This window comes from Argiope bruennichi, chromosome 8, assembly GCF_947563725.1.
Source record: "Argiope bruennichi chromosome 8, qqArgBrue1.1, whole genome shotgun sequence".
NCBI lineage: Eukaryota > Metazoa > Arthropoda > Arachnida > Araneae > Araneidae > Argiope > Argiope bruennichi.
Window position 1 is genome coordinate 80,064,741 of NC_079158.1, and position 20,507 is coordinate 80,085,247.

Below are 20,507 nucleotides of genomic sequence, written 5' to 3' on the forward strand. Positions count from 1 at the left end.
TTTCTTAAGCAATATCATTTCATTAAAATTTTATTATATATTATTTAGAGAAACACTACAAAAGTGCATAACATCTCTTAAGGGAAAATAAATAAATACACAACAATTTTTATGAAGTAGAATTTTACTTGATTTTTTTTTCTTTCTATTCAAGTACATTTGCAATCTTCGCTAAAAGTATGATTAAATTTTCTTGTGTACGATTCATAATATTGTGTATGATAATTCATTATTGCGAAGAACTATGTAATAATTAGCTTAAATTATTATAAAAAATCAATAATAAATTATTTTATGATGTAAAAGAATATCAGATGTAAATCACTTTTTTCTGTGGTGTTTTTATAATTTTTCTGATAACATTTACCTCAAAGTGTAATTAATGGACTTTATAGTTATATTTTCTTCTTGTATTTTATAGTCTTTATCAAAATGCATTACAATCAAGCTCATTCATAATTCATCTAAATTTATCTAATACCAGATCACATATCTAATAGCAAACATAATTCAGTTAAATTTATCTAAAAGCAGAAGATTAGTAACAACTTGATTTTCATTGAAATATATTCCCCAGTCAGAAAATTTGATATAAATTTCGAATAATATTCTAAAAGTTATTAGTTATTATTGAATGAATTAATAAATATATTAATTTATTAATGCCAAGCATAAATATTTATTGCTTAAAATAGAAAATGACCTCATTTTGAATGATATTTTCCTTGTGTAGTACTTCTCGAGCACATATTAAATTATTGCTCATTATCGCTCACAACGAATTTTCGTCTTATTCTAATAATGAATCCTATGGAAATATTAACTTAGATTCAGCAAACATAAGAAAGATTGTGTATCGCTATTTTCCCTTTGCGATGCAACATTATTTTCATCAAAAGTTTCTAATTTATAAATACAGTGGTGTTTTTTTATCTTTTGCAAATATATATATATACATATTTTTACATATTCAACATTTGTAAATGAAATCAAATCCAAAAGACATTTAACTATCACAGGTCATTTAACGGTTTTTGCCATACACAAACAATACTTTGTGATAGTTAAATCCTTCATTATACAAAAAGCATACCACATTTTCAGACAGAGAATAGGTTTTACTGCCGATAACGAACTTATGCTTTCATCTATATATCATACAATTAAATTCATTAAATCTATTTCTATTTCACAGAGCGTCCGGTAATCAACCCCTTCATCTTCGGAGATGAGCTTATGGAAGGCATGCGAACTATGGTGGTTTGCACCGTTCTTGCAGGTGAATCCCCCATCAACATTTTGTGGCTGAAAGACTCCATGCCGCTGCTGCATTCTGAGCACAGAGACGGCATCCACGTGACGAATCTGGGGGAATTTGCCTCATCCCTTACGATTCCTTCAGTTTCCCGCTATCACGCAGGCAACTACACGTGCCTGGTGGCATCGGGGGCTGCGCAAGCTTCTTATACAGCAGTCATGAACGTCAAAGGTAAGATTACGTCATGTATAATAAAACAGTAAGGGATGGTGTATAAATTTATTGATTGATCGCATTACTTGTTATTGACTAGAAGCAGTGAAAATTCAAAAGCAAACACCGTTTAGATTTTTGCTATTTTTCATCTTGGAGCAGGTGCAATATATTTAATTAAATTTGGAGTATCCGATTTCATTAAATAGACACTTAAAGTAGACATGTATTAAATTATTAAAATTAGACAATTACGATAGAAATTTCTAAATAACACTATGAAAAAGAATTTAAAAAAGCGCGAAATTCTGAGATAATCTATGGTTTAATTTCGGTCAGTTGCTGAGATTTAGCAACACAAGGACCAAACCAGATCACACTTGTTCAAACATTTTCATCCTTAGAAATTACATAGAAATTTATTTGATATAAGTTTAAAATGCACAAATTTTCAATTTAAATGCTTAGCAAAAATCTGAAAATTAATTTCTGTTTAAATGAAAACTACATTAAAAATAAGGCAAAATATTTAATACTCAAGTCTTTATAGTTTAATTCCAATTCCCTCTCTGTTCAAACTGTAATTGCAATCAATTTGAAACATAAAATATATTCTATGATACAGTAAAACATTTTAAGTATTATGGTTATCTCTCTATTTCGGAAAACAGATGAAAATTTCGAAATATAAAATATGTCATAATTGTAAGAAATAATTTTCAATTAAATAATTAATAATCTACTCTACATTATTGTTTTACAGTTTGGAAAGGAAATTTTAACTAAAATACGGATTAATTACATGCCCGTTAAAGAATAATCAAAATATTTAGTTTCGTATTTTAATATTGGGGTTATTCAAATTTTTATTTTTATAAACTCTAAAATACAAATTGCTATGTAAAGATTGTGAATTTTTACTTCAAAGTATTAAAAAATTATTCATTGACTTTTAATTGTAAAAATATTTTATGCGATTATATGTTAAAAAATAATCAAGAATAATAAATATTATGAAGTTTAACAGAAAAAAATATTTTACTTTGACGTTCTTTGAACTCGCCCACTGGGGAACACCTAAAAATTCCCAGGGTGGTTGGTTCCCACCACCCTGGGAAATACCCGAGAATGGGTGTTGGCTATCCCCTACCGATGACCAGAGGTACTTCACACCGGAAGAGGTACTTCACACCATGGTACACCATGTCGTTGTACCATGACCGCTGATGGCCCTTTAAATCTACCACACTTCCGCCAGCGTTGCTACAGCGGTGATCCATTCATTTAATATCCGTTTGCCTTAAGGCGGATAGAGTGGTCGGATTTTGATTGCGTCCTATGATCAGAAGTTTTAAATTCCAAAATAATATTCCAAAAACTCCTTTAGAAATATCTTTTTCTAAAACGACAGAAGATGAATGTCAAAGCTAAATCCCAAACTCTACTTTCAGAAACATCAGATTGCATATTTAAAACGATAAAAGTCTGTAGAAATCTGCACGACGTATTTTTTTTTTTTCCATTTTCAAACTAAAAAAGAGATGTCGATTTGTAAAGAGTTGCCAAACAACATGACAAAAAGCTTGAATAAAATATCTCAAAATATTAAAAGTTATAAATTTCACTAAAAATTTCATTATAGCAAAAAGATTATAACCTAAATCTATGTACAAAGTTCTTTTTATTATTATTGTTGGACTATTTCCTTATTTGTCAGTAATTTTAAATGCAAGTAGAATTTGAAAATAAGCACCTTCAAAAATATCCCAAATGCATGAGAGATATTGATTCAGCATTTTAATTTATAGATGGGTAGATGCATTACTTAATCTCCGATTTATGGGTTGCATGTAATCCTCATTAAGCTTGATTTAGCATCTTTAAGTTCCTCCTGATGCCGTTTCAATTTCCCAGGATGCTCTGAACTTAAGCCGTCTGTCAGATTAATGACGTCTTTCATTATCAGCCTGATAACGTGAACGTTGTAAATCGTTTTCGGCTTTATTATTAATTTCAAAGTCACACAATAAATGTCTTTCTGTATAACGGCTGATTTGACTAACAGCACCTATATATTATGTGGTTATTTCCTTGAGTTTTAGTAGAAATTTTAAAGAAATTACCAGAAATATGACTGAGAGAAAACAATTCATGTATCATGATTTATAAAATTGAGAAAATAATGTAAATTTTATTTGTGTTTTATTATATTTTCTCACATTAAATATTATTTTAAAAATAAATGAAGGTTACTGTTAGGTTTAGCTTTGGGAAGCAAAAACTCAGAAGTCATATATATATATAGGTTACCATGAACACAAGAAGATTTTATTTATTTTTCTTCAAAATTTATTATTAAAAGTTTCAAGATAAAACGATTTAACAAAGCCACGGGTAAAGATGTAATAAAAGTAAATTTAAAAAGAAATATAAAATCATGATTTAATGTTTTTAAAAAACGGGCAAGAAATTAACATGCAAGTATTTGATAAAACACACACAATGCTAACCAATGCCGTTAAAGTTACACTGCAGTAAGAAAAAAGAATTGGACATCATGTATATAAAATTCTCAAACAGACTACATCTTGTAATATTTTTGGTTTTCTAAAAAAAGAAAGAAAAAAAAACAGTTTTCTTGGATAGGTTTAATTGAATAGAGAAGTACAATAGTTTCAAAAAAAAAAATCCTATTGAGTATTCAAGGTGATATAAAGATTGGTTTTTATTTGCTTTTTTAAATCACGTATAAATACAAGGGTCTAAAAGAAGGCACGCTGATTTTCGGATATTGCCAACATGTCCATCATTTATTTTTACATGGGGAAATACAAGAAATAATGATTAAATGTTAGGTATGGAAGGAAATAATGCTTATATCATGTATTTATGTTAAATAATTTACTATAACAATTATTATGTTTTGGTGTAGAGTTATTTGCCATTCTTCGCGAGCCTGAGATAAAAACCAGCGAAAGTGATCTTCCCAAAACTTTCTTGACAAACAATCTCGTGAATGCAACGATCATATTTTCTTTTTTGGAATCTCAATTATGATAGTTGTATGTTTCATTGTAGGTAAAAGCAAACCTGTGTTTGTATATTAATTGCATGGTATTGGCGTAATAGTGACGAAATATTGATTTGGGACATGGCACTACAGTATAATCTTTGACGATTAATTACTGCCATGTGATTAATGCACAAGCATCAGAAAATTGAATATAAATTTTGGAGAGCTTTCAATTGAAATCAAATTCTGAAATAGAACTACAGTTATAGTTAGAATATCACACAAAATATTTCATTGGGTTTTTAAGCTAACACATTTACTAACTGATAGGCGATGAAACACTTTTAAAATTTCAATTATTTCTATGCATCATTACATAGATTTTGTTGCTACATTTGTATACTAAATTTTATCTGTATATAATTTACTTTTTATAATTATCATGTTCTTTTTTAATTGGGAAGTTGAGCAGAAAACCATACTTCCTCTGAAAGTACTGGACAGAAAACAACCAATCAATTATAGTAAAAAAAATCCCCTACCTAGTTAAAACGCTTTTTCAGTTAAAAATTTCGACGATTCTCCACATTTCAGACTTCTCTGAAACTGAATAAGAAAGCATTTTTAGAAATTTGTTTGTCTGTGAACACGAATTGGGGTCTAATTTCTTGTCGAGTACAATATTTTTTTCTTCATATACTTGGCCTATAAAGAAGTAAAAAATTCAAACTTGTTGCTTTTTATCAAAATCGAAAATAAAAACACATCTGCAAAGTTACATCTCTACAAAAGACATCTACAAATTCAAATAAACGAAGCAAAAAATGTTTCAATAAATTTAAAAAAGGGTTTGCATTGAAATAGACACTAAACATCGGATGATATCTATGATCTCTATGTAGACTGACAACCAATATTAATATTCTAGATATTATGAAAGGAATTCAAAGATAAAAGTCTAACGTGGCAATGCATAGTAGTTTGGATGAACGTGCTTGTAATAAAGATAATAGAATCCGATTATCAGATTCATAAGATATACATCTTCCTGCGTTCTGACAATTGTTAATATCTGTACATCAGAGGATGCATCTAAGATATAAAGGATTTCTTACTAGATATATAAAGTACATTAATGTAATACAGTTTATTCAATGCCATCCCGGGAATACATTTCGATTTGATAAAGATGTTACTCTAGCTTGAACCGCAGCAAATCGCAGAGATTAGCATAAAAGAGTGCATCATGGTTTCATGATTACTCAATTATTTTGATTTATAAAAGTAGTTCGAAGAAAGTAGTAAAGAAGTAGAAATAGTAAGATATTGCTGCTATATATATATATATATATATATATAATATAATATAATATAATCATTCATACTGGTATGGAAATAGAGCCTAGTCAAAGATAAGAATTAAAAAGAATTTATCTGACTATGAAATATGCAGCTCTAATAGTATAATACTTTTTTATGGTACAATTTTTAAACAAAAAAAAATTGAATGCTGAACATGAATATAAAAACACACCCTTTTAATATTGTATTTGAATATTGACTATTTAAATGCATGATATGCTGCTTTTATGTACATAAGCAGAGAGGGATTTTTTAAACATAGTTTTTCCTTCTTCATTATTAAGTCATGTTTTCTTTTTAACAGCTTTATTTATATATATATTTTTTACATAAGCATATCCAAGAACTCAATCGACGTGCACACCGCAATGATGTGAAAAACGATAAAGAATTTTTATTAAAGCATTCAAAGCGTATACATATTAGGGAAGAGGATAACAATCCAAACGGTTATTTTTAACTCGTGGACGATGTTCCATTTGACAATGTAACATCATATTAGACATATATAATTTAAAAAATAAACCATAAGAAGCAGGGAAAAGCAGAATCATACACAAACTGGAAGTAAAAGTAAAGTTTGAATTTCAATATTTAGAAAATAATTTACTTTAAAAACATAAATTAAATGAATTTACTGTCTAAATATATGTTGACATATATTTCCGTTATTTTTAAGGATAATGTATGGTTATCAAACTTATTGTATTCGTTCAATACTACAAAAAACTGGATCGATTTATAATTTAAAACATTCTGCTTTACCTTATTGTACTCTATTTCACTGTAAATAACAAAATAAATGTGGTTAAGTAAAAGTAAAGTATTTAAAATGAGAAAAACAAAAAAAAGTTGTCTCATTACCAATTTTTGAGGAATTTCTCCAAGAAAATAGGATTATAATGACTGAGTAACTAAATGGATGAAAATATAGAAAAAAAACGCCTTAAGATTTAATTAATAAGTTTCATTCAGACTGCGCTTATTATTTAGAAAATAAAAAAATGCATAAAATGTCCTTTTCTTACCCTGGAATTTATTCTACATAATTCTTTAATTCAAAAAATTGATCAATTTTCAGAAATTTAATTAATTAACTCAAGAAATTGAATTATGAAAATTGACTATTTGCAGCATATTTTATTCCAGAATTGTAATAAACGTGGGAAACTCCGTTTTACAATTTTATCTTTCCTAACTATAATATTCTTGGACACCAAAATCAAAACTAATCGCCAAGATCGCCAAATTGAAACAAATATAGATCCATTATGAAAAAAAAAAAATGCAATACTGAATACAAATTAATAAAATGTTGAAAGAATATATTAGCAATAATTTACTATTGAGTTCGTGAAAGGTGAATACAATGAATTATTATAAATGTTATTTATTTATGCTTCTGTTTATTCACCAATAAAGCAATCTCTTAAACATTAAAAAATAAATAATCGTTGAGTTGCTTGATATCACACATTCGATAAGTATGCAGATAAGGAGTTTTTAAGCTCCGCTCAGCATTACACGTGACGGCGGATGATTATATTTTCTGATAGGGCGCAATGTGATGCAACATTAATCCTCGCCTATAATGAATTTTATTATTTTCTATTATCTTTGCAATCACGGACTATTTTTTTAAAATACACAAATTTTAAATTACAATGTTGAAATTTTATTTGAGAATACAAATGAATAATATAAAACTAAGTATTTTTCTCTGTGATTGCTAATGTTTTATTTAAGATGAATTACTTTTTAATATGGGAATTGTTATAAAATAATACATATATTTTAATTCTTATTTATGCGACACAAAATTTTAAAAGATCGTGGAAGCTTACAATTAGATTAATAAATTTAGCTGCTGTTGAAATTCCACTTCAAACACACATCTCCATAGAAAGGGCATAGATACATCTACATTCATAAAATATCATTAAAAGCATTTTTAAACTGACATTGGCAAATAGGATACATTAACGCATTAAATCGGAAATCTTGATCATACTAAACATAGAAAAATAATCTGTAAATGAAAACATGTAGCAGTAAAATAATTCCGGAATTCTTTACCTTAAAATAATATACATTTCGTACTACCATATAAAAGCAATATTCTTAAAATTAAAAACTACTTCACAAACTTTGAAAATATAATTATGTTTGTGAAAGCCTTTGAATATTTCTAAAATCAGTTTGCAAACAAATTAAGCCTGCATCGATCAATACTACTTTAATCACAGTGGAAACATGCTTAATTTATTGTCATTTGTTCTATTTTTAGTCTTAAGAACAGCAGCAATCCAACAACCTTTCAAGAATATCTGTAAAAGTCAGGATTTTATCGAATTAAAATTCTTACCGTTTAAGGCACCAATCACGTCGGGAACAAAAACAAATAAAATTTGCTCATAAACTCATAATGTATTCCAAACGGCAAATTCAACTAAAATAATTCCAGTAACGTAAAAATGAGGCAGAAACTATTTCTGAGAAAAAAAGAAGAAGAAAAGTTGAAAAAGCTTTCTGTTTCTTTGAAAAAGGATCTTCGCCATTATTTTCTGCAACCCCCAGATCACCGAATAAAAGAATTCGATATCTCAAAGTCCGAGCCAGTTAAGCCCAAAGCTTAGGAGATTAGAACCCAGTGAATGAGATAGTAACTCCAGGAGAATGTAAAACGGATTAACTCCAAGCCGAGCGATGAGGTGTAGAAACACTTTTAAAAAGAACTCATCGCACCCCTAGAGATTTTAAGGAACTTCCTTTTCGGCAAAAGAAAAAAAAAAGTAGAAAAAATGAAATAATAAAGAAAAACGAATTCACAGTATTTGACGTACATTGGGGAAAATTCTAAAGTCTTTTTTACTTTTTTATTGATTTTTGTAGAGGAAAATAATTCGGGACTTTTCTCGAGGTTTTTTCGAAGAGTGTGATCAGGTGTGAAAACGGAAGAAAAGCACTGAAACATATCTTGTGAAATTCAGAATGCCTTATTGAATTATTTTAAGGACTTTATATTTGTGAAAAATTTATATTCTCATTCTCAAACAGTTTCAATATTGGCATTTTTTTATATATAAAAGTTTAAGGTATTTCCGCGAATTTATCGGCTAAAGTTTTTGGAGAATGTCTTAGAGAAAATTTAATGTTCAAATAAATTTTATTTATAACTGAACTTTTTTAAAAATAAGAAAAATTAGAAATATGTTTACAACATCCAATCATTTCATGCCTCTTAATACTATTTTTAAAAAATATGTTAAACTAATTTGATTGAATAAATTTAATAATAATTGCTTTTGAAAATAATAATACTAAGCCCTTTTTAATGCGCATTTTTAATTAGACATGCTATTTATTACTTTTTTGCTATATTAAATTTCAATATCCACCTACTCAATTAAGAATATATTTTTATTTTATTTTTTTAAACTCTTTGTGCACATTTAATATTCAGAGTTAATATCATTAAATTCTGAAGAAATATTTTTTTAATATTATACTTTTTCCAAATTTTGTTACACTTATTAAGTGTTTTTATATCTTTAATTTTATATATATATATATATATATATATATATATATATATATATATATATATATATATATATATATATATAATTGTAAAATAATACTTTGCAAGCTGAAAAAATATGAGAAAAGGTTTTAATTTTTTTAAAAATCTATCCTTTAACAGAAATGTGATAAATAATGTTTTTATAAATAGTTTTTTTAATGCTGAAGAATACATGATTCGTATTACTCTTCGAATTTGTAAGCACATACATTTTTAAAAGTCTAATATAGAATTTTTTAATGTTTTGAATAAATTAAATTTAAGATTTAAAATGGGCATAAATGATGAAATGTTAATATCGAAATATCAACTGCTATTTTTAAAAAGCCAAAAAAAAAAAAAAAAAAAAAACAATTTTTCTTAGAGGTGAGTAGAAGAAAAAAGGAATAATCTTTCTTACAGATTAAACAGAAAGTTACTTAAAAATTTAATTTGACACTTTAGTAAGGTAGTGAAGATTTTATATTTGACATATTATAAATTGCATTCGTGTCTGTGTTAATATTTAATTATAGTCAGAGCCAGATATTTTACAGGAACTAAATATAAAAATAACTGAAAGCGGATAACACAAACACACACGCACAAACACGAATATATATAACATATTTTGATTCAAGTAGAATGCAGGTTCGAAACAGTGAAGTTAGACTGGGTATTTTTAATTTCGTTTTATTCTATTCCGAGTGGCAGGCATGATTATATACAAGAAAACGCAGTGTGGCACAAAGCAGAAGTAAGAAGAGTGAAAAAAAGGGCCAAACAGATGATCACTAGCCTTATATAACATTGGATTTCTGGCCAGGCGCCAATTCAATACACGTGTGACCTTTGACACATTTTGAAGGGTAAAAGTATCACTTTCATTTAATACGTAGTACTGATGGCGCATTATTTTTACAAAGGGATTAATTAAACCGAAAGTGGAATTGGATCACGAAATAAGAGAATATTTTAGAATGAATTTACTATGGGCTAAATTAAGATAAAATTTTGAAATTAATTAAATTGAAATTAGAATTAAAATATCATTACATATGTATATAATATCAAACTATAAACATCCAACATAAAAACCCAGTGAGAGATCCGTGCATATATGAAGGCAATGGAATACACTACGTGATAAATGTAGAAAGACTGAAGATTTTTCTTAAATAATTGAAGTGCATTGAGTATTTGAGATAATTTAATGAACAACATTTAAAGACATATTTGCAAACAACTAACTGCATCTAAAACTTGAAATAAAAAAAACAAGTCAAATACACTGAAATAAATCAGTTTTGACTGCTTCATACATGGAAAAAATAGATTTGCAATTTAAATAGAAAAAATAAATGTCTTATTAATATGAAATTATTACATTTTTGGCTTTGATTACTACAAAAACTCGGTTTTGTATCAAACCAGGTAAATTTTTGATTACTATTTGGCAAAAGATTTTCCCATACATCATTCAAAGTTCTCCAAAGCTCGGCTGCAGATTCCGATTGCTTACCCTTTCCGTATATGCGACAATCCTACCCATATGTTCTCTGTAAGTTCTTCTGCGCTTTTAGCAGCCCGGGGCAAGACCTGAACAATATTTGTTGCAAACCAATTTTCATCCCATTCGCTAAGTGAATTGAAGCTATTTCATGTTTAAAAATCCAATCATTTCTGCCAAGTTCAATGCCATAGGTAATGATATATGAATTCAAGATTTGAATACAGCCTACACATCTCTGCCTGTTACGCAGAAAGATTATGTTATCATAAAAAATATTTTTCAGCTTGTTCTTCCTTCTTACCCAATTGCCAATCAAAACCATTAAACTTTATCTCATATATCTAGTAGAATAAATAGTTTCTTCATCACCGAGACAATGTCAAAAGATATTGGTAGCCACTTAGCCGATAAAATTAAATTTTAAACTCCAGGATATGTAATTTTTAGCCACTTGTTTTGGTGTTCAATGCGCCTTTCTTTTTTTCTTTTTTTAAACAAACTTTTTGAAGCCTTTTATATAGTTGTCAAAAGTTTTTCTAGAACCGTGTGTGACGCATGTATTATTCTGATCTTTAGCAACACTTCATTTTTCTTCCTTTTTTTCTTTCTATAATATATATATATATATATCATCGTGTAGCGTTTATTTTTTTAAATCTGCCAATCTTATTTTAGTAAACTGATTAGAATTTCTTGCAAAGTTCAAAACAGAATTTGGAGTCATGGGTAGCTGGCGTGCAATCTCTCTCATACATTCGACATCATTTTTGTAGGGGGGCAATTTGGCCTTTTTGAAACTCACTTAGTCACTCACTCATTTTCAGTCACCTAATCCAGGATCAAGAAAGCCGTTTCGTAATATGCTAAAATAATTGCACAAATTTAGATACTGTTTTTAAACAAGAAAATTCTTCATCATTAATTGAACTGCTCAATTAATAAATTAATGACTCAACTCAGAATTTAACTGCTCAATTTAATATTTCATTAATATTATTCTATTTGATAACTCAAATCTTCTGATTCGCTTATTCTAAACACATGACAACACTAATATAAATGAAAACGAAAGAATGAAATCTTTAAAAAGAATTAATAATATTCATGGTTAAATACATTAAAAATGTCATTCAGTAATGTGAAGTAATTTTACTCGTGAAAAGTTTAGGTAAAATTTAGAATTTTAAAATTAATCTCCCATAAGATCAGTAGTAAAAAAAATATTTGTATATTTTTAACGTTGAAATCTCATAATTGCATGCACTGTGGTGAATTTACTTATCTTTTTGGCTTACAATATTCCAAATTTCATGACAAAATAACCTCAAATGTTTTGAGGAAAATTAGTAATTCAAAACTATGATTTAAATACATTATATATAGAAGTTATAAATGATATTCATGTTTAATATTGTATTTATAAATTTTAAAACATGAATTAATTTTTTTATTTACTGTATTCTTTAAGTTATATTATGTTTTTTTTAATTCCAATTTAATCAAACCTGTTCATTAAATAAGTACTCGGAAGCGCCTAAATTTATCATCAAATGTTTTGCGAACCTAAAAGGAATGTCATTTAAAAGAGAAAAAAAAATTAAAGATGCATCTTAAAATTTAAAAAGAAACCCAGTCAAATATTCTTAAGAAAAATAATAAGGTCTTAGAAAGCATTTCAAAATTTAATATTACAAGTAAGCTTTTTTTTTCTTTGAATTGATCAAGCATACACTAAAGGAAATCGATTTGAATTTCCAATGTACCCTTTTTTTCGTTACCAAACATTGATTTTTAAAGAAAATAGCACTTTGTTAAATGTATTGAGTAAATAAAAGAAAATAAATATATTCTGGGATTTTCACTGGGATTCTTTTAAAGTTGTTAGTATGTATAATATTTTAGATAACATGCTATTGGAAATCTGCATTTTGCAAACTATTTTGGCATAACATTGTATGCGTGCAATTTTGCATCCTGCACTTTCTTTCCTTTTGCAGGCGAAAGATAATAAATATAATTTGAAAAGCATTAAGTGACAAGTTTTATATTTTCCTACGTAATCAGTGATTAAAGGCAATCATTTGCATCTTAATTTAATGATATTAGTGAGAAATGTTATGATTTCTTCCAGTTATTTATTAATTTTGTTTAAATAATGTGTAAATGTTAAATACACGAACTGGCTTGGTTTTCTAATTTGTCTACCTTCTCTCCATTCATTTAAAAAAATGATATTTTTTCCAGAAACTAAATATATTCTAATCAATTTATCTTTTAATTAAACTTTATGAAATCAATGTTACTTTAAAAAATTGATTAGAAAATATTTGTTCTTGAAAAAAATCAGATTTTTAATAGGATATAATCCTATTTAATTTCTTAAAGAAATAAAATTCATTTTAATGTTTGGGGGAAAGACAGACAAATTTAGAGAACTGTGCCAGCTCGTGTATGTAACATCTACTATAATGCAATCATTAAGAATTCAACTCATAACTGTCATATAAGACTTCTAAAAATTTGTATTTTATTTTTTGAAGGGACAAATATCTAAGACACATCTATGATATATATAATAGAGAGAGAGACTAATTAGTAATAAAAACTAAGTTAAAAGGGAAAAAATAGAATCAAAATTGAACCAAATAAAGTAAGAATAAGGCCTGAAGACTTTCTTAAGGGTCACCCTCAGGTAGGGATTCAAAGTAAGGGATTTTTCTGTGAGGAATCTGATCTTAGTTCGACAGTATTAACCTCTCATGACCCGAAAATCTCTGAAATTAAGGCCTAAGAGATACACCATTTTTTTACAGAAATGAAACACAACAAAAATTATAAAAGAGTACGACCTCTAATTAAGCAAAAAATATAATAACATAAAATAAACTATATAAGAACTCCCATAACCAATTATTAAAACAAAAAGAAAAAAAAACATATCAGCAGCAGGTAATTTTTTACAAAAAGTGTCCCATCTTGTTAATTTTTTTCTCGCATCTTAAACTGTTTCAGCTTATGCCATTCAATGCAATAAATAATTGGAGGGTCTGAGCGCCATCTATTGAGTTAGATAATATGCAATAGAAAGTCTATTTTTATTTTAGGCAAAGGATTAATACCAAATCATCTCTTTTTTTATTAAAATATCAATATTGCTGTAGTTTCTGGGAAATTCATTGCTAATTATATTATTAATGAGATTATTTGTTGCTTCATTATAGGAAATTTTGTTATTACAAACTCTTTTTATCCTCTTAAATTGTGAAAAAAATTAAATTTTTGAAAATTTTAGAGTTTAGATTAGAATGGTAATTACAATGTTTCGTTATTTTAAAGTTGAATTCATCCCTTTTATCGTAGATACCAACAATTGTTTTATTATTAGCAATTTCGATTTTTAAATCCAGAAAGATAACTTCAAGTTTATTTTTATTTGTTTCTGTTAGAATTAAATATTTTGTATAGAAATTAGTCGCAATATTGGTATCATCTAAGTTTATCAAAAGTAAGTCATCAATATACCTCCAACCATTTATTAAATTATATTTAATTATTTTTTTCTCATAGTAATGTGGGAAATGATTGGCTAAAGCACTTGAGAAAAAGCTGTTCCCATTGGAATGCCCTTTACTTGTTTATAAAAATTAATCCTATTAAAAACGTAATATTCGTAATATTAAAATAACATAATTCTAGACAGTTATTTTTAGTAATAACACTTTCAATTAAATATTCGTCATATATAAAAGTACAGACATTTATTAATTTTTTATGAGGCATATTGGTGTACAAATTTTCCAAATCATAAGTATTAAGTTTAGTAATGTTGCTATCTTTAAGAAAATCCAAAACTTCTTTGTTACTATTAATTATAAAGTCGTCTTCATCTTTGATTCTGTCCAGGATAATTTTTAAGTATTTAAAAAAATGTTTTCCCGCATAGTAATTTTAACCCCAGTGTTATAAGTCACGAATCTGAATTTTAATGTTGTTTTTTTTATGAAATTTAACTGTTGGGAAAAAATAAAGATAGTTTAGAGAGCAAGTCTTTATTTTTTTATTTATTTATATATTTTATTTTTTTTGTGCAAACTATTATTTTTTTATCTAATTCCTTTTTCAACGTGTTCTTCAAAATATAAGTTGCATTAGAGTTACATTCATTAATTAATAGTCCTTTATAATAATATTTACAAATTAAACGTAAATTATTTGCTGATTTATCTATTGCTTTAATAACAAATTTTTCTTTTAATTTTTAAATTTCTTTTTTTAATGTTTTGATAAAATAAATCCCTCGTTCTTTAGATCTGTCAATATCTGTATGCATTTTTGTTTTAATTTCATCTAAAATTCTCACTTTCCGTTCTCCGAAACCTTCCGCATGCCAATAGTATTTTCTACATAATTTAGCAAAGAATATATCCAAATCTTTTTAAATAGAAATTAATATTTTATTCTTGTTTATTTTTTCTCTTAATCTAAATTTAGTTCCTCTTTCCATTAACACTCTTAAAGAGCTAGATACAGTAAATTTAAATTTCCTGTAACAATATGACCTTTATCCACATGTGTAAAATCTTTATAGCTTTCTTTGTTGCAGTCACAATCTGTTTTATTTATTTTATCTGACTTTTTGCTGTAGTAATAATATATATATTTTGAACTTAAGAATTATGCTAACTGCTCAATTTGCAATACATAATTGTCAGTTTTCAATGTAAATTTATTTTTTTAAATCCTTGAGAATAATTATCAAAAATGTTATTCAATAACAAACAAAATAAGCAATGAGAGCAAATAAGAACTATTTTAAGGGCATAAAAGACGCTTAGTAAATATTAGTAAATACATGACGAGGCATAAATAATTTTTTTATTCGAAATGCAATAACAAAACCTTCATTTATACTTTGTTTTCAACTATTCCTAAATGATTTCGTATCACATTTTTAAGCTAAAGAATAAATCTATTTCCCTCTTCGTTAATGGTTACATTAAAAAAATTAAATATTCAGCGAAATTTCGATCAAAAAATACAAGAATCCTCCATTAATAAACAACTTTTCTGAAAAGCTTCTCCTAACTAAAGCAATGTCTTTCTTTTTCATGTACCGTGATAACAAAATATCTCTAATTCATTCCATCCTAATTGAGAAGGAGGGCGGGTTTAAGTGGGGGAATTTGGGGGAGAAAAGCCTATAAACAGGTCAATCTACGTAACTCTTTTGATTACAGACCTTACTTTTAATTAAACAAAATATTTCCTTGAAGCAAATTTCGTTACTTGATCAGAAAAAAAATCACAATAAAAAACAAACACCAGAAAGAATATATTTCCTAAGTTTTGGGAGCAATTAGGGTTCCGAAGAAGTAATTAAGTTTCCGACTTAACTTGACATATTACCCTGAGTATCAAGACGTGTTAAAATTAAATGTCAACTTAAGAATTACTGTTCCGAGCAGGCACTTTTTCCTTTGCATTTTCTGGATTTTTTTCCCTTTACCTGGTGAATTCGTTTCGCTAGTCTTAATGGTTTGTAATCAAAAAGTCGATAGTTCGTTTCAATTTTTCTTCGTGCTGATGGCAACGGGACGAATGGCTTTCACGTTAAATCGACTGAGTTCGATACTAACGGTCATCGGCGGGTGTATAAATTTAGAAGAATAATGGCCAGAATATTTTTCTTTCCAGCTCTGAAGTTAAATATTAATGACTCAGAATGTTAGGGTCGTTTGTTTCGGGACTATGCAGCAAGTAAATATTTTTGTTTGGCTGTTGTGGACAGAATTGCTCAACCATTTTGCACGTGTGTGATGAAATAGAAAGAGTTAAGCACAGATATAAAGATAAAAACCACATTTATCGAAAAATGTGTAATTGGTTGTACTTATGTGAAAGGGAAAATATTGATACCTATTAAAAGCTTATGGGGGAAATATAAAGGTTTGCAAGGTTGTCAAGACATACCGGACAACACATACAAGAAAATTTTTAAAAATATTTCCAAAACTGCCTGATAAACATATATCTACATTAAGAAAAAAAAATAGCAAATTTATGATATAAAAGACTAAGTGTATTTCGACTCTCCTCCCCAAAAAAGGAGCTGGTTCAGGTTATAAAAAATAAAATTGATGAGAAATTGATAATTTTGATGCAATAAAAAATAAAGGGAACATTGTTAAAATAGTTACAAAAACCTGAACATCAGAATTAATATAAACAAAGAAGGAAAATAATTCAAAATATATATATAATATATAAATGTCAACTTAATACATTCATACATTTTATGCACACATTGTTCTATAATTCATATATATATATATATATATATATATATATATATATATATATAATGTGTGTGTGTGTGAATTATAGAACTATGTGTGCATAAAATGTATGAATGCATGAATCTATGCAATGTGTGCATTCTTCTGTGCATGAAAATGAAACCTAACTTGTATGTTTTTCATATGAAATACATTTTATATTCGTTCTTAATCAAGAAAAATTTACGTGTTCTTCAAGGCAAGAGGAAGACTGTCTTCATTTTCAAAGTTTAAAAATTAAAACATAAGGTGAATAAAAAAGTAATTAAATTTTTAGTGTTCTTTTAGCCATTCTTCAAAATTATTATCACATTTAAATGCGTTTTTAGACTTTCTTAAAATTTAAGCAGTTTCTTTTATAATCACATCAATTCCCTATTTCACTTTTCCACATGACTTGCACTTTTTTAAAAAAAATTAATATGATATACAATTAATAAAAATGTGTTTAATCTTATGATAAATCTCAAGCCAATTGCATTATAACAATTCACCTTTCGATCACATGCTATACCAAAGCCAATATTAAGATTAAAAAAATGCTGCCTTTGGAGATTAATTCTAAGATGAAATTCTCATATGTGCTTTTATTCCATTCTTTATGTACTTTGTAAAACAATGTCCACAAGTATTAATTTGCAGAAGACTTATATATTTGAATTCATTATTCTCAGCTAACAAAATGAAATTTTAAATAATTACATTCCATATTAATAAATTAATAGTGTATACATAATAGACAAGGAAGAAAGAAAAATCAATTGGTATTAATTTTAATATTTTCAAACAATATCAGTAGATACTCAAAATGACAGCAAAATTAAATGTGTTATTGTAGAGCATTCAAATATAAATTATTGCCAGAATAAATGAAAAATTTAATTTAAGGATAAATTACTCGGTTCGCATTCTATTCGAAATTTCAATAAATGTGATGCAATTTATCTCGTTTTTATAAAAATGAATCGTTTTTATAAAAAATTTCGTTTTAAAATGATCTTTTTAAGATCTCCGACGGATTGATAGTTATCCAGTTTCTCATAGACATTAAACACAAAAACAGCATTTAAAAGCTAACTTGAAAGATATGGCTTGTAAGGCTACTACTTGTCATCAGAAATTTATTGGATATTTCTGTGCTATAATGCTGTAATTATTTGAATTTAGTTAACGAAAGAGAAATATTATTTCCGTATGTTGTTCAGACATTATGCGAATGCATTGCAAGAAATCGTTACAAATTTAACGACTCTTTATTAATAATTCATTTTCATCAGTGCATAATCTAATCTGATCAAATTTTTATATGTTCTGAATATCCAAATGCGCTTAATTTTAATTCTTAAAAAAAATTTGGAATTTAACGAATACAATATTTCAAATTAATAATAAACATTGATGAATATGAAAATCAAAAAAAAATATATGAATAATAAGGATAAATTAATATGAAGATCAATAGACAGGAATAATAAAAAATGATTTTACCAATAATTCTTTTTATTGTTCACCAAAAATGGATATAATTCATGATTTTCTTAGAAAATCTACTTATTTTATATTAATTAAATACTAAATTACTGCTTAAACATTGTTAACTTGTTTAATTTAAAAAAAAATAATTGGAAACTATATTTTTATAAAAAAAGGTTTAAATTTACGTTCTATAATTTTAAGGTGATTTCTTTGTTCGAAAAACTTTTCATCAAAGATTTTTTTTATTTTCATTTAATTTCATATTTTAAATTTTGTGTCGTTTGTTATTTTTTTAAAAAAGAATATAATCTTATGTGAAATGTCAGTGAATTTTTCTATTAAATTTCGTTAAAAAAAAGTAAATTTTATTAATAAAATATTACATTTTTACTGTCTCAAATATTTCAGTGGAATATAACTGAAAATCTTACATGATATAATTTATTACTTCACTATAAAATAAACCTCACAGTTTATTTAAATATATGTAGGTTTTGCATATTAGAAAATTCATTTCAATTCAGTTTCAATTTCAAGAAAAAATAAAGAAGATTTTAGCAAACTTTCCAAAAAATGTGATTCATCAAACAGAATTATTTATTATTCTTAGTTGGAGGGGAAATTGAAAATATTTACTCGAAAGTCAAATTCTAATAAATCAAATGCCATCCCTTTCCAATATCTTAAAACATCGTAGTTAAAGATCTTATATGACATGACAAATATGGCAAGTGGAGACTACCCGCCGGCCAGTCAAATTTGAATACGTTTCTGCATTCATTCTTGCAACCGAAATTGATAAAATCAAGCATGAAGTTTCAATTCGTGGTTTTCAATTACCATAAATAATTTTGTGTCAGTTAAATAGATATAAAAAATGAATCGGTGATCTTTCAGAAATACGAAAGAGTGGCTTTTTCTTCATTTTAAACTTCTCAAAATTAACTTTAACAAACCTTAGAAAAATACAAAACAAATAATTTAAATTTCAAAGTAACAATTTTTACATTGAGTAAAGCATACTCCCCATTCAATTTAATTCTTTTTTTTTTAAATGTAAAGCTTAGAGATTTCATTTAAGGAAATATGAAACGTCGAATTGATGAATTAGTTGTTGATTTTAAATTTTGGATAAATCGTAATCTTTTCTTTGAATATTTAACAGTAAATATATATGTATATATAGATAAATAGTGTAAATGAAACAATTTTTTTTTCATTGCATCACATTTATTACAATTTTCTAGTGATTTTAGGACATTTAATACTCTATACCAAGAATAAGTCAGCTTTCATCTATTTATCCCCTATGTTTTTTCGTCTTTTTTTCGTCTAATTATTATTTTTTTTTGTATAGTCAAACATTTTCAGAAGGAAAAATATTTATTTATTGAATTTCCTTATCATATATTTCATCACAAAAACATTTAAAATGTATTGCAATTTTGTAATATGTATTTTTTAATTTATCTAATATTGATAGCAATTTAATCATTACTTTAGTTCCACGATACTTCGAAGTCTATTTCAAATTCAAATTTAGAAATTGATTCTTTTAAAATAACACTTTCATCAAAAATTTCTCGTCGTGTATTTGATAAATTAGTTGAGAGCATTTAGTTCAAATTATTTATATTCACAAAATTGTGTATAACTACTTGTTATGATTTCTTATTATTTTAATTTGAACAAAAACAGCAAACAATTCTAGAATTTATACATTTACTGAAAATTTCAACTATATTTTAAAAATTTAATTAAGGAATATATATAGG

At 26.6% G+C, this 20,507-nt stretch overlaps 1 protein-coding gene across 4 annotated transcripts in view; it reads left to right on the forward strand.

Moving 5' to 3' along the window:
- LOC129981948 (cell adhesion molecule DSCAM-like) overlaps positions 1–20,507 on the forward strand; it is a 627,118-nt gene that overhangs the window by 299,998 nt on the left and 306,613 nt on the right. For all 4 annotated transcript variants that reach the window (XM_056093016.1, XM_056093014.1, XM_056093015.1 and 1 more), the window contains exon 9: positions 1,196–1,489. In XM_056093016.1, the coding sequence (XP_055948991.1) occupies positions 1,196–1,489 (294 nt within the window). The remainder of the gene's footprint in view (positions 1–1,195; positions 1,490–20,507) is intronic.